Here is a 12,886-nt window from a genome sequence, read left to right on the forward strand (position 1 = left end):
TGTGTGTGTGTGGGTGGCGTTGACACGATTGCCCCGGGTCGGGAATGGAAGGATGCGACCGTACACGCAGAGTTGTACAACGGCAAGGAGAAAATGAGGAGGGGTGGGGGGGGGGGTGGAAAATCTAAAAAAATTCCACACCATCCAACGGAACAATATCGAAGAAAAAACCAGCCCATAGGCGGGCAGTCGAGAAAAAAAGAACAAAAAAAAACACAAAAAACAGTACTAAAAAGAGGATAAAAAAGAGACGCAAACCAACTTGCGTATGCAACAGCCAATGGAATGGACAGGACAGGGAGATGGGGAGTTCTTGGGATGCGTTCGAGCGGTGGCATCTTCGATACCCTCACACGCACACACGCACATGCACACATACGCACCAGACATACACACACGCACACGCAGACGCACACATTCACACACGCATGCATACACGTATCCGGGACAGTTTTACAATAAATTAATAATTAATTACAACAACCATGTCCGGGGCCGCCACGGGCTGCTATTATGGGGCTGCCGGGCGCACGTTCGCCGCTGGCCGCTGGGTCAGCTCCATCTCGGCCGGAAGGTCACCGCGGACGTAATAATCGGCCGCCTTGTTGCCGGTGCCGTTGCTGAGCGTGCCATTGGCACCGCCGGTGGCCACGTGGCCGTTTTGCTGCTGCTGCAGAAGCAGCTCAGCTTCCCGCTTCTTAGCGGCGGCGGCTTCATTTCGCTTTTTCTGTGGTGAAGGAAAATCGAGCAAAACACAAAATCATTGTTTAGTGCGGGTGCCATGAGCCAAGTTGTCGGGAAGCTCGCAAACACCAATTTTGGGACAAACTGGTTTCATTAGCCCTGCCCCATCGCAAGATGGGAAACTCATAGCTCGATTGCGCGGGTTTTTGTTTTTATCTAACATCTGGACACCTTTCGATAGGCTAGCCGGAACAATTAACAAGGACGGCGCGGTGTTGCGAGTGAAAGCTTTTGCGCCACCCATTTGAAAACGTGTCCGTTGCACAACCATCCATCCGGAGGGCGAACGGTGATCGTTCGGTAACAGTCACCGAACTGCAAAAATTTTGCTAATACGTACCAGCTGAGCCTTGTACGTGCTCTGGTAGAACTCGTTGAACAGGAAGAAGAACATCACAGCGTGCATTCCGATCCACCAGACGAAGGCTTTCGGGTAGTTGCAGTCGATGAACAGCAGCTGGAAAGCGTGTACCATGATCAGGACGAACTGGATCTGCAATGAAGATGGCACCGTGTTGGCGTTAGTGTTAGCGTTATGCGTTAGCGTTATTCGAACAAGCTCGTGCTGTAACACTGCGAACCATCGTTCGCCACCTACCATCTGGAGAGCGGTGAGGTACTTCTTCCACCACAGGTACTTCTGGAATTGCGGTCCAAGGGCAGTAAACAGGTAGTAGGTATACATGACTATGTGTACGAACGTGTTCAAAAGACCGAAGAACGTGCTGTGGCCGCCTGTCGAGGGAATGGAAGGAACAAACATTAGAGCAACTCGCGTGCCAGCAACCCATCACCAATCGGGCAAATCTTACCTGGAGTGAACTTAACACCGAACCACACCGACATTGGCATGCATCCGTGGTGAATGACGTGCAACGTGGACACTTGACTACTCTTTTTGCGCATCACAAAGAAGAACTGTTTGGGAGAAGAAGAAGCGTTTAGGGGTGGCGTTTTTTTAGTAGATGAGCGTTTAAGGGTTTTTTTGCGATGTCCGCAATCTTTCCTCCTTCTCGCGATGGTTTTCTCTCTCTCTCTGTCTCTCTCGCGCGTGTATGACACGCGCGCTTTTCCTAGGGCACCTTCGATAGTGGCGCATTTTAGAACGGGGCCCTTACACGGCCGCGCAACGTGGCATTCCAAGGCAGTCCGGTTGGATGGAGCGTTCACGGACGTGCACACGGTTTCTAGGGTGCGCAGGCTCGCCAACCTGACCTGGGTCAGGCCTGGTAGGGCCGGTAGGGACTTGTGTACACGCGACCTACGTAGTGCACCCGCTGCAGTCGGTAATGGCTGCGTCCGTAACCTTGCGTTTTGCGGCCACCGGTTTGGTGCACAAACTAGAGCGATGGTTTAAACTTGAACCTGCGCGTGAACGAGCTCCGGTTGCGCCACGAAAACGGTTCGCAAACAGTAATGGCTTTCGGGCGGGAGTTCGCCAAAAAAAAAACCCCGCACATAGATCGTTATTAATCTTACTCAAATATGTGGTGCATGAATGCAAATGAACCACACCGGGTGTTGTGTGTCCCTCGACCGAGAAGTGCAACGAGAAAAATGGGCACACATTTTGTGTCTCCTTCGTTGCTTCTTTAGCCTTTTTCGTGTGATATATTTCCCTCCCGAAAAATCACCCGCGCGGTTTATGTGGGACGCGTGTGTGTGCGCACGAAAATGGCAACTCGCGTGCCCAAAATCCGGTGGGCCGTAAAAACCGGATTCAATCCAAAACCGTGCTGCAGCAGCAGCCGGTTCTCGCCGGTTTGGCGACGAAATGCGCCCCCAAAGGAGACGACACATAACCGGTACCGGTCGGGGTGTACTAATGCAACAGGAGAATCAGGATTAACGCGACACAGCTAACGGGAATACCATCTGCGCGCGATGAGTTCGCCCGATTGGGGTCGCTAGCATTCCGGAAACTGCGAGCAAGCGTGAAGATGTCGGGAAATGGGGGCGCAACGGCGCAGACCTACACTGCAGTTCTTTTGTAACGGTGTCTCCGGTCGCGGCGCAAGGGGCGCCATTTTTTCCGGTTCTCGGTACGCGTTTGGGGTCACCCGGAAACGTGCCCGGTTTTTCGAGCCCCATTGCGAGAGGTTCAATGATCTCAAACACGCACTGCCGAACACCTGCAAGTCAACCAAACATGGCCGCCCGTTTGTGCGTACAAACAGGACCTCGTTTTTAGGTGCCACTTTGGTGAGGCGAGAGCGTGTAGTGTGTGCTTCTTTTTTTTGTTTTGGGATGGTTTTTGGATGGTTGCTTCTCGTCGCTAATCTACCGGTGATGATCGTTCAAAATTTTCGAGTATTTACCCTGCCAGTCAATATTAGCTCGTTAGGTGCGCGGGAAGCATTCCGCTTCCTTCTCGCCGGAATTGTTTCCATGGCATTTTGATTAAACGGCGGGCAGCACCAAAAAAAAGAAGAGAAACACAGCAGGCTCTCGTCTCAAGAAGATGCTTGAGGTGTAGCGCGCAAAAAAGAAAAACCATGCAGCAAAAAAAAAACAAAAACGATCAAATCTCCAACCCTCCGACGGGAACAAAATGGAGTCGCGGTTCGTTCGTTCCGTGGGGGTTTTTATTTGCGAAACCGGCGTGTCCGGCAGCCAACCCAAAGCAAACAGGGTTGTGTGGAATTGTTGACGTTAATGTGCACAGCCAACCCAACAGCCAGCGAGCCACCGGAACGTCACGGAAATGATCTCGCACCGATTGACGTAAATATTGATTCGAGTACCCTTTCGTGAGGTTCGTTCTGTTCCCTTTTTTTTTTGTTTCTTCCCTCTCCATCAGCTCGCTTTTGCGAGGGGTTTTCCCACATCGACGCGTCTTTCCACGAGGGCAGCAGATGACAGCGTGTCCTCGGCTCAGGGGATGAGCGCGGACGCGACTTTCAAGGGTGTTTTTTTGGAGCGTGCGCTTTAATTATGAACCCCCAAATCCCTCCCCATTAGCGCGAGCGGTGGAGTTTCCACCGTTTCGTAGGCGAACACCAATGAGAAACCATCGTGAGATTGGAGTGGAGTGTGCGATCTGCGCGCGTTCAGGACCTCCATACGTACCGTGTCGAAGAACTCGGTGAACTTGGAGAAGTAGTACCACCAGCAGGCATGTACCATCTGCAGCATGCAGCAATTTACGGTGAAAAAAAAAAAAATGTGGGAATACAATGTTAATAACGAACGCACCCGAAATTTGTGTGTGTGTGTGAGTGAGGGTGTGTAATAAGGATTATCAACGAGTAAGACAGGCGCCAAGAAGTGGGTGGGTGCGAAGGATGCTTTAATTGTTGGGACAAATATGCGTTGCAGGGTTGGTTGCGAGGTGACGGTGATGCCGCTGGCAGATGGAGAGGGTTCCCCATCTACCTCGCAGGATGTTTCGAAGGATGCGATGAGCCATAGCGTGGGTTCAACGATGGAACCATAACACACACAAACACACACACATTTAGAGGCTCGCGCGATTGATGGGTGAGAAAACGCGAACGCGGAATGTTGGGAATGTTGAGCGATGAGGTGACGGATTCGGAACGATATTTTTTTTTTTGGGTTGCTAAATGCGCATGTATGGGGGGGGGGCGATGTTGATAACAGAAAAAATGGGAGCACAGGATATGGGAGAATGAGCGGCATGCTGACGGTGGCGAGGACTAAGGTTTCGGGTGGACACGAGCAAAGGATGATAACGACGGAAGGATATCCTGGGAAAGAGCAGGGCGGTTACCAGGCGGTTGATTATCTCGGGCTGGGTATATCAACCACCACCCCAACATTAGCACTCCCAACTACCGGCGTGTTAGTAAGGATCTGGTTAGCGCACACACACTCAGAAGCACACCCGAATTAGGACAACCAAACCAAAGGCGCAAGATGCGGGATGCCGCGTATTAGTGCAATGGATGATCCATGAACCATGGATTGATGGGGTGATGAATTGGTGCGGTGCGATGGGTGAAGGGGGATCTGGTGAGACGACCGATGGCTCGGCCTGGGGGGGGGGGGGGGGTGAGCAGACCCTTTCGGAAGCTCGTAAAACCTACCCGCAGCGTTTTGGGGTGGTTACTATAGTCGACTGGCTGGCATCGGAAGTTATAATGTCCCGTTAGCCAACCCGATACACCGATCTGCAAAAAGTGGCAAAAAATGTGGTCCGATGGTTAGTGTCGAGGTTTTTTTTTTCTTCCTTTTTCTTGGGGGGAGTTTCGCTGTACTTCGCCACACTCCAGGAATGCTGGCTTCTGTTATTTGTATCCTGTTTTCTTTTTTTTTTTTCGCGCTCATTTTCATTTTTTTTTGTCTGAAGCATCGTCAACGTCCATCCGTGAGGATAAGGTGTGTGTGTGTATGTGTGTGTAATGATGCAGTATGTGCGAGGGTGTGTAGTATATCTGCACCGAAACCGATCTGCGATCGTGCGTCCTCTTGCGTGAGGGTTTTTTCGGTATTTTCGGCGTATTATTTTTTATACAGAACCCTAGCCTTGCCGTAAGTAGCACGGTGTGGCAAGTCTAGGATGTGCGCTGTGTGTTTGTGGGTGTGTTTTTTTTTCTTTGCGGTGTCTCGTCAAAGCTCAAACGGAAACAATGTTTAAAAACAAAAAAAAAAACCCCATGTTGCCGGGTCGTCGTACCGGTCGCAACACACAAACCTGCCGCCATACAAACCTCGTTCCGATTACACGCATAAAAACCTCAAACCCGTTGCTTAGCTGGGGCCGCTACACCAGTGGCCGCTGGTCTTTGGCAGCTTTCGTGGCAGTTCCCCAGGATGGCCGGAAGGATGTGGCACAAGAAGCGCGAGCGGGCCTAGGTTCTGTGCTAGGGGTTTTGGGTTTTTCCCCGCCGTCCGCAGTGCAGAGAGGACACAAATCGACGATCAACACACCACCAACTCCCACATCGTACTCGCTGGTGGGGTGGTGGAAGGTGGTTGGATCGAGTGATCCTTGCGTTTTCCCCTACCCACTGGGATCGAATTCGTGACGAACGACCTCGCGTGGGTCAGTGCATCGACAGGGAACTGTCCACTCCGGTCATAGCATTGAGCGGATTGTGAAGGAAGAACTACGAGGGGTTGGCCAAGGGGGCTCGGAAAACGGGGGAACGGCAGCGAGGGGAAGAGAGGGGGGGGAAGGTTATTCCATCGGCCAGATAGACCGGTTGGCTATCGCAATAGTTGCCTTTCACCAAAACGACTGACCATGAAGCTAGCGGGGGGTACGATCTCGCCCGGACAATTGCCTTGGGGCCGATTCAGGGGGTTATTGCGCGATCACGAGAAGAAGTGCAACGACTCGAACCGACACTCAAGAACAAGATGGGAAAAGACGGGGACGAAATAAACAAAAAAAAAGACAACGAAAACCGATCGCGAACAGAGCGCGCCGATTAGGAGACGGAAGGGATGACGATGTCTTGGCGCAACTTCTGCTGTTTTCTGTTGCTGCAGCCTGAAGGGGGAAGATGGGGTGGAAGGAGGTTGCTGCTGGAAAGGAATATGGCAACACTTACTCTCATCGCTTGTCCGGTGGTACCGTGATCCACTGGCTGACAGCGGAAGCTGTACGCGCCCCACCAGCCGCCCATTAAACACTACAACCGCACGGCACGGGAAAAGAGAGCGTTGGAGGTGGGGTGGGAGGCGGTGGGTAGGTGTGTGCGTGTGTGGTGAGGGGAGTGAGATAGCGGAGCGGAGAGCGGGAAGGGCGGTGAGCACAATCCGAAAATAAAAGAGAGAAAAAACAACGAGATCAAGGTTTTTAAAGCGCATTTCTGGAGAGTTTCTTCCGGGTTTTGTCGCGAAGTTCGTTGGCATCACCCCCCCCCCCACTTGGGGGGTGGCAAGGTCGCAAGGTGAGTGAAAGGAACGTGTGTCCTTCGGCTCACCGTGCGGATGCTCCCGTACGACCTTGCCGGGCGCCGTATGTGCAACAAACCGCCGCGTCCGTATGTGCGTATGCTCTGAGGACGAAAGAATATAGGTTCAAGAGAGCTCAGCTCCCCTTCTGGGGACAGGTCACTTCCGGGGCCTTTGTGTTTTCATTCTTTTTTGTTTTTTTAGGGCTCGGTCAGTGGCATGCAAAAAAGGGGCATAACACACACACACGGACATGCGACATTCTAACACACGCTCTACCGTCACGTCAGGGAACATATGCTGTCCGTCCGAGGGAGAAAGTCCCGTCGCAGTGAAAATGAGTCTGGAAAATGTCACAAAGTCTCGCCCGACGAACGGAGCCGTCGTCGTGAATGCTTCACACAAACAGAAATGTGTCGTCGTTCGCTAAGAAAATCAAGGATACGGATCAACGGTTCGTCCTCGGGAGGACGGCGGACCTGCCAAATGTACCTCATAGAATAGCCAGGCACTGAACACGACTTGAACGAAGTTGTACACTATGAGGGTGTTTTTGAGCTGGAAGGGTTTGCGGTTTTCCATCAGCCTTGGACCCAGGACCTGCGGGGAGAGAGAGAGAGAGAGAGAGAGAGAGAGAAAACAAAGTGAAGAGTTAATAGCTGTTGATCTGTCAGTGCGCGCTTCTGTGGCATCTCCAAAACGGAGCTTTCCCCGTTAGGCGAGTAATTTCGGCCGTGCTGTGGGCAATTAAAACGCAATTACTCACCCCACGGGTGGAAATCGACTCCCCTAGCCCCCTCACCGGGAAGAGCGAGCGAGAAAGCGGGCCATTCCGGAACGGGGCATCGCGATCCGATCCGGTTAAGGTCAGCGCGTGTTAGATAAGCTAACCTTAACCGATTTTTGGTCCTCGTTTTGGGGTCTTTCATGCTTTCACGCGTGCGACCGTGGTTTCACTTTCCGAGCCGCGTAACAACCCTCCCTGCTTGCGACCTCCCTCCTCCTCTCGATGGGCGGTTGGGGTTGGGGTTTGATGCGTGAAAGAGACAGCAAACCGCCGCGCACGTCTTGGGTTGGCAAATGGGGGTGGTTTAAAACTATATCATTAGACAGGCTCGGGGGAGGGGGTGTCATATGGCAGCACTCTGTCTGAAGGTTAGCCACCCCACCAATCACCCCCCCCCACCACCCCCCCCCCCCCTAATGCACGCGCTCTGTTTCAATTGATCGCAGGCGGAAGATCGCACGCGTGGGGGAAAAAAATTCCAAAAATTACACCCCAACGCATTATGCAACGCGCATACCGCCAAGGGGGGTGAGGAAAATGAGCAGAAGGATAAATGGGTGGCAGGCAGAGGGGGGGGGGGGGAGCTCTTTATGCGTGAGGCTTCGGTGCGTTGCTGTCACGCAGTTGACGAAGTTGACGCGCCCCACATGAGGATCGTTGCGCGATCGTGCGAGCTTGATTCGATAGTTTCGACAACCAACCGCCCCCCCTTTTGGACCTCCCCCCCCCTTCCCTTCCCTCCGATGGGGATGCACCGGCCACTAACGTGGCCATTTTGTTTGCCCATCTAACCTCGCTTCGAGAAGCCGCGGCTTTCGACACCCGCAACCTGTGAGGAGTGGACCTGCGACACACACACGGTGCGATTGAAGAAGCCACCCCAAGCCGGATACACACACACACACTGTGTGTGTGTGTGTGTGTGTGTGGGGTGCGATTGGTTGAGAAACCGGCCTCTGACCTACACGCGGAAGAGGGGAACGGCACACATTTGGAAGGCTCCATTTTCCGCTCGGGGCCTCTCGCTCCAGTGCCGCTGGGACGCGGATTCGATGGTTTAGAAATCGAAAAAACTAAAATAAACGACATAAACCAGTTTTAGTAAGGCCGGCCTGGGCGGTTGTAGTGCGTGCCAGGGGGACGATGGGGACGATGGGGACGATGGGGAAGATGTTACCCCCGCCAATCGTTGCCTTGAAAATTATTATAGGGGTGGAGACAAACCAAAAAAAAAATACGCCACCACGCACACACACACACACACACACGCGCGGTTATCGAAATCAACCCCCCCTAGCAAGTGGTGCTCGATAAAGCCGACATGGACAAACAAAAAAAAAAGCGGCCAGATTTGGGGGCCTCGGTTTCACTTTCTAATGAAAATGAAATCACGGATCAAGATACACACACACACACACACGGGGTGGAAAAAAAATACTGATCAAATCACACACAAACACGCAGTTTCGAACTCCGAGTGGTATGTGAAATGTTGGCACATTACCACCTCCGTGGGTTATGTTTTTACCCAACATACACACACACACACAAACGGAGGCCAAATACACACAAAAAAAATGCTACGAAAACGTGGCCCACCCCGCACGCGTTCGCATGCTAATGTGGGGCGAAATTTGAATATCGGGTGTGGAAATCCTGTCACGGACGATCCGGACACATTAGCGATCGATGGCTAATGCGGTGTGGAGCCTTTTGCACCGCTCTCTGTGTGTGTGTGTGTGTGTGTGTGCATGTTCGGCGTTAAATGGGGTGTTTGATCGCGATCCTGCACGTGCGTTAATTAATGTGCGCGCGAACATCGAGGACGTGTACGGCACCCGGGTAGCCTATGGTACGATGAAATAGATCTGGCGCAGGAAGGCAAACCCCAAGTGCAATTTTCCGCACTAAAAACCCACCCCGGGATGATACTCACTTTGACTAAGTACACGTATCCTAAACATAGCGCTAGCGTTGGGAGCGGCGACGACATCAGGGGCCAATCTTTCGTCCGGGGATCTGTAACGGGGAAAAAAAAACAAGGTGTGTAGAAAAAGGGGCAGAAGCATCATCAGGTGCTGTGAATGTAATTGGTCCCGACAAAACGGGCGGTTCGATTCGAGGGCCACCGACATGCCCTAATGTTGGCGCGTTGGCTAGATAGATAAGGGAAAGAAAGCGTTTTTCCCGCGGCGCTGGCGGTGGTGGGCGCTTTCCCTACTCCCCCACAGGGTCGTGGGAACGCGAGCGACCCTTTCGGGGGAGTAATTTATCGATATCGGGCCGAGAGAGGTACGAAGTGGAAAGCGCGATGGTGGCTGCTTGGAAAAGAGAAAATGAGGTGCTAAACGGTAGCGCAAACAGCACGTCATCGATTACGGGGGGGGGGGGAGGGGGGGGGAGGCTTGGCGATGATATCGGGGGTTCATCATTTCATTGTAGGGCTGTTTGAGTGGGGTTTTGGGTGGTTTGTTTTAGCATTATCCAACCCCGCCGCCATATCCCGTTCGATCGTTAGTGGCACGACGAGTCGGGCTTTCGCTATCGGTGGTGAGTTTGGATGCCAATGTCGATGCGGTGAGGTGTGCGTGTGTGGGTGTGTGTGTACAACGCCACCAGCACACACAGGAGTGTTAATTCCACACGGACAGGTTTTTAGAGGCAGCCTCGAGAATTGACCTGATTTTGTGCTTTCTCAGTGGATCGCCCGCATTGGGCTGAAAAGCTTTCTGTGGCAGCCTCCAAAAATCACATACAACACACACACACACACACACACCACAATCGTGTCGGATCATACGATATTGGGCAAATGATTCGTAATGATCTGACGTCTTGGCACATTTACCCTTCCACGAGATGGCAACGTCAAGCTCCACTCCTTTAGGTGATAGGAATTTATTAGAAGCTCGCAGAGAATACGATGCCACCCTGTAGCACGACCTATTAAACAGCGATTAACGCTTCAATTAGCACGCCATTCCGACGACCTTCCCTTGGAAGACCGGACCGAGGACTGTGAGGAGGAGTTGTGAGAAGAAAGAGAGAGAAAAAAAAACCCACCCCGTCTCACTAATAATTGCCTCCACCGGCCAAATGCGTCAATGACGACGCACGATCGCAGCGATGTGGAACAGCAGCAGCTCGCCAGTAATTATCGGTTGAAAGCGCAGAATTTCAGGTGCCATTCAGGTGCCCTTATCTCACCGAGCGTGCGAGCGAATGGGACATAAAAACAGACATCCGTCAATCAAACCGGCAATCCGGCAGTGACCGGATCGGTTCGGAGGTAAACACGAACAGAGCGAGATGGCGAGAGGAAACTGAAAAGCTTCAGTTTGGGGGGTTTTTGAGCCATCGCACTCAAAACAACCATGCGCCTCCATTGGCACAAACTGGTATGAGAAAAGGCACACAAAAAAAGGGCCGGCTGGTTGCTTCCGTGATCACTTCCTGTTTGGTGTACGATCCACTCGTTGCATCCCATTCGAGGCACACTGGTAAGGTCAATTGCGTAGGGTCGATGTCCTTCTGCCCTCCTAATTAAACCGGCTGGCGTTTACTCGATGATTGACCCTTTTTTTTCTACTGCTTCCCAATGCAATTGCACCAAGACGCACACCTCACACACACAGACACATGGCTGGGTTGTGACCTGGTGCAACGGAAATCGATACCACGTGTGGGTTCGTGTGGTATGGCGCGATCGATCCACCAGTACCGGAAGCCAGCACCCCTTTGTGGCTCAACCGTCGGGCTTCAAAAAGCAATCTTCACCGCAATCGATCGACCGCGTCCGGGTCTAAGGGTCGTGAGTCGCGACGTTTTCAACACCGGCGGAATTTTAATGCACAACCCCACGGCCCGATGCATATTTAATGCCATTGACGGCAAATCGTTGGAAGCGTGGAACGAAAGAAAAAAAAGCCGGGGAGCGAAAATCGTTCGCTCTTTGGCCACCGTTGCGATTCGAATTGCGTTTTTGTTCTTTCCTCATTATTCTAATGCACCTGTCGGCCACTCGGGGAGTGGAATGACCTCCAGCGGTGGACCTGAGCAGTGGTCTTTGTTGCGGTGATTTAAAAGAGGGCACAATCGGTGGCTTAAGTGCACCGTTCGACCCTTCCCCGGGCGGGATGGCAAGGGCCGACCGAAATTTGTCGCGTGTCAATCGAATGCAGCGATTTTATGCTTTTTGTTTTCTGTCACTCGCGGTTCACTAATGGAAACGATTGTCAGGGTGGGCCAATCACCGTTGAGTTGGAAATGTAAATCCAAGTCCGCGTGGAAGTAACTGATTTTGAAATATGTTTTTTTCTCTTCTCAACCCTGAGCTTATTTGTGGTGATGTTATCTGCAAGCTTTAACTGCGGGCATGCGCGATTTAACGTGTTTTTGGAGACAAAGCAATGAGGGGCCAGTGTACTCTACGGCCTGAGTTGTATTCTGGAGGGTTTCTGTATCAACAGGCAATCGAACTTATTCTGGGAATGTTCTTTTTATGACTAGTAAAAGCACAGCTACCAGACAAAACAATGACCTTTTCACATGTACAAGTTGACGTCTACTATCTGTTTGAACATTTCAACGTAGATCCTTAGATAAGGAGTAAAATATTATTCATAAAGATGTATGCAACGTTAACTTAATGTATACAGCATTAAAAATCCTAGTAAATTTCTTGCACACAAATCGCTCGACTTGACTAATAACTCGATCTCTCCTTTTTAGATATAATATACTAAGTAGTAACGGCAGTTCTGAGCATGATGAGTAATTTTCCACCATTTTCACCATATCGGTTGAGATCAAAATGCCAATCTCCGATGGGATTAACGTAGATTTCTAATCAATAAAGGCATTGCCGGCTTGTGAAAACAAGGCACTGTCGATTTTTGTTGAGCCGAGCGTCATTTCAATTGTGAGAAATGCAAAAACAGACCGCTGAAGCAAGCTGCTGCGTTTGAGAGCTGCTGCTTGTTGTCCTCCATTTTCAAAGTGTCGGTTTTTCGATTCCACCCCACCGTTTGGGCGGTTGCGACGGTTAAAATATTGAACGTATTATCAATCACTCCACACAAACAGCATTAGTGGTTCCGCGACGTGAACCGTTGAAAGCTCAAGCGCCCCCGGTAAAAAAACCACTCGTTGCCACTCCCCCGCTGAATAAAACATGCACCACCCTGCCCTTCGCGATACTTACCGCCGTATTTGTCCATGTAGTGATGCATGCTGTCGATGTATTTCATAATTAAGGCCATTTCTGTGAGTAGGTCGACGGTTCGCTGGGCGGGTAAATACCGGAACGGACTACTGCCGGAGACGCTCGGGCACTAGATGCAGCTGAAAGGGCGAAGAAGAAGAAGAAAATAGAAAAAAAGTACATGAGAAAACCGGGGTTTAATTAAAAGCCGTGATAACTCGATTACCAAACACACATGACACTACGCGAACTAAACTATGGCCACAAACGAAACGAAAAAAAACAGG

General features: G+C 51.4%; 1 protein-coding gene across 1 annotated transcript; it reads right to left on the bottom strand.

The window, feature by feature from the left end:
• Nucleotides 1-293: 293 nt before the first annotated feature.
• Nucleotides 294-12,657, bottom strand: LOC128731130 (elongation of very long chain fatty acids protein AAEL008004). Its single transcript, XM_053824228.1, has 10 exons — nucleotides 12,600-12,657; nucleotides 9,333-9,415; nucleotides 7,102-7,209; nucleotides 6,264-6,344; nucleotides 4,794-4,877; nucleotides 3,814-3,870; nucleotides 1,557-1,662; nucleotides 1,343-1,479; nucleotides 1,085-1,237; nucleotides 294-727 (listed from the first exon to the last, which is right to left on the bottom strand). Exons 1-10 carry the CDS (start codon nucleotides 12,655-12,657, stop codon nucleotides 512-514), a joined length of 1,083 nt encoding a protein of 360 aa, XP_053680203.1. The 3' UTR covers nucleotides 294-511.
• Between the last annotated feature and the right edge of the window lie 229 nt (nucleotides 12,658-12,886).

This window comes from Anopheles nili, chromosome 2, assembly GCF_943737925.1.
Source record: "Anopheles nili chromosome 2, idAnoNiliSN_F5_01, whole genome shotgun sequence".
Taxonomy (NCBI): Eukaryota; Metazoa; Arthropoda; class Insecta; order Diptera; family Culicidae; genus Anopheles; species Anopheles nili.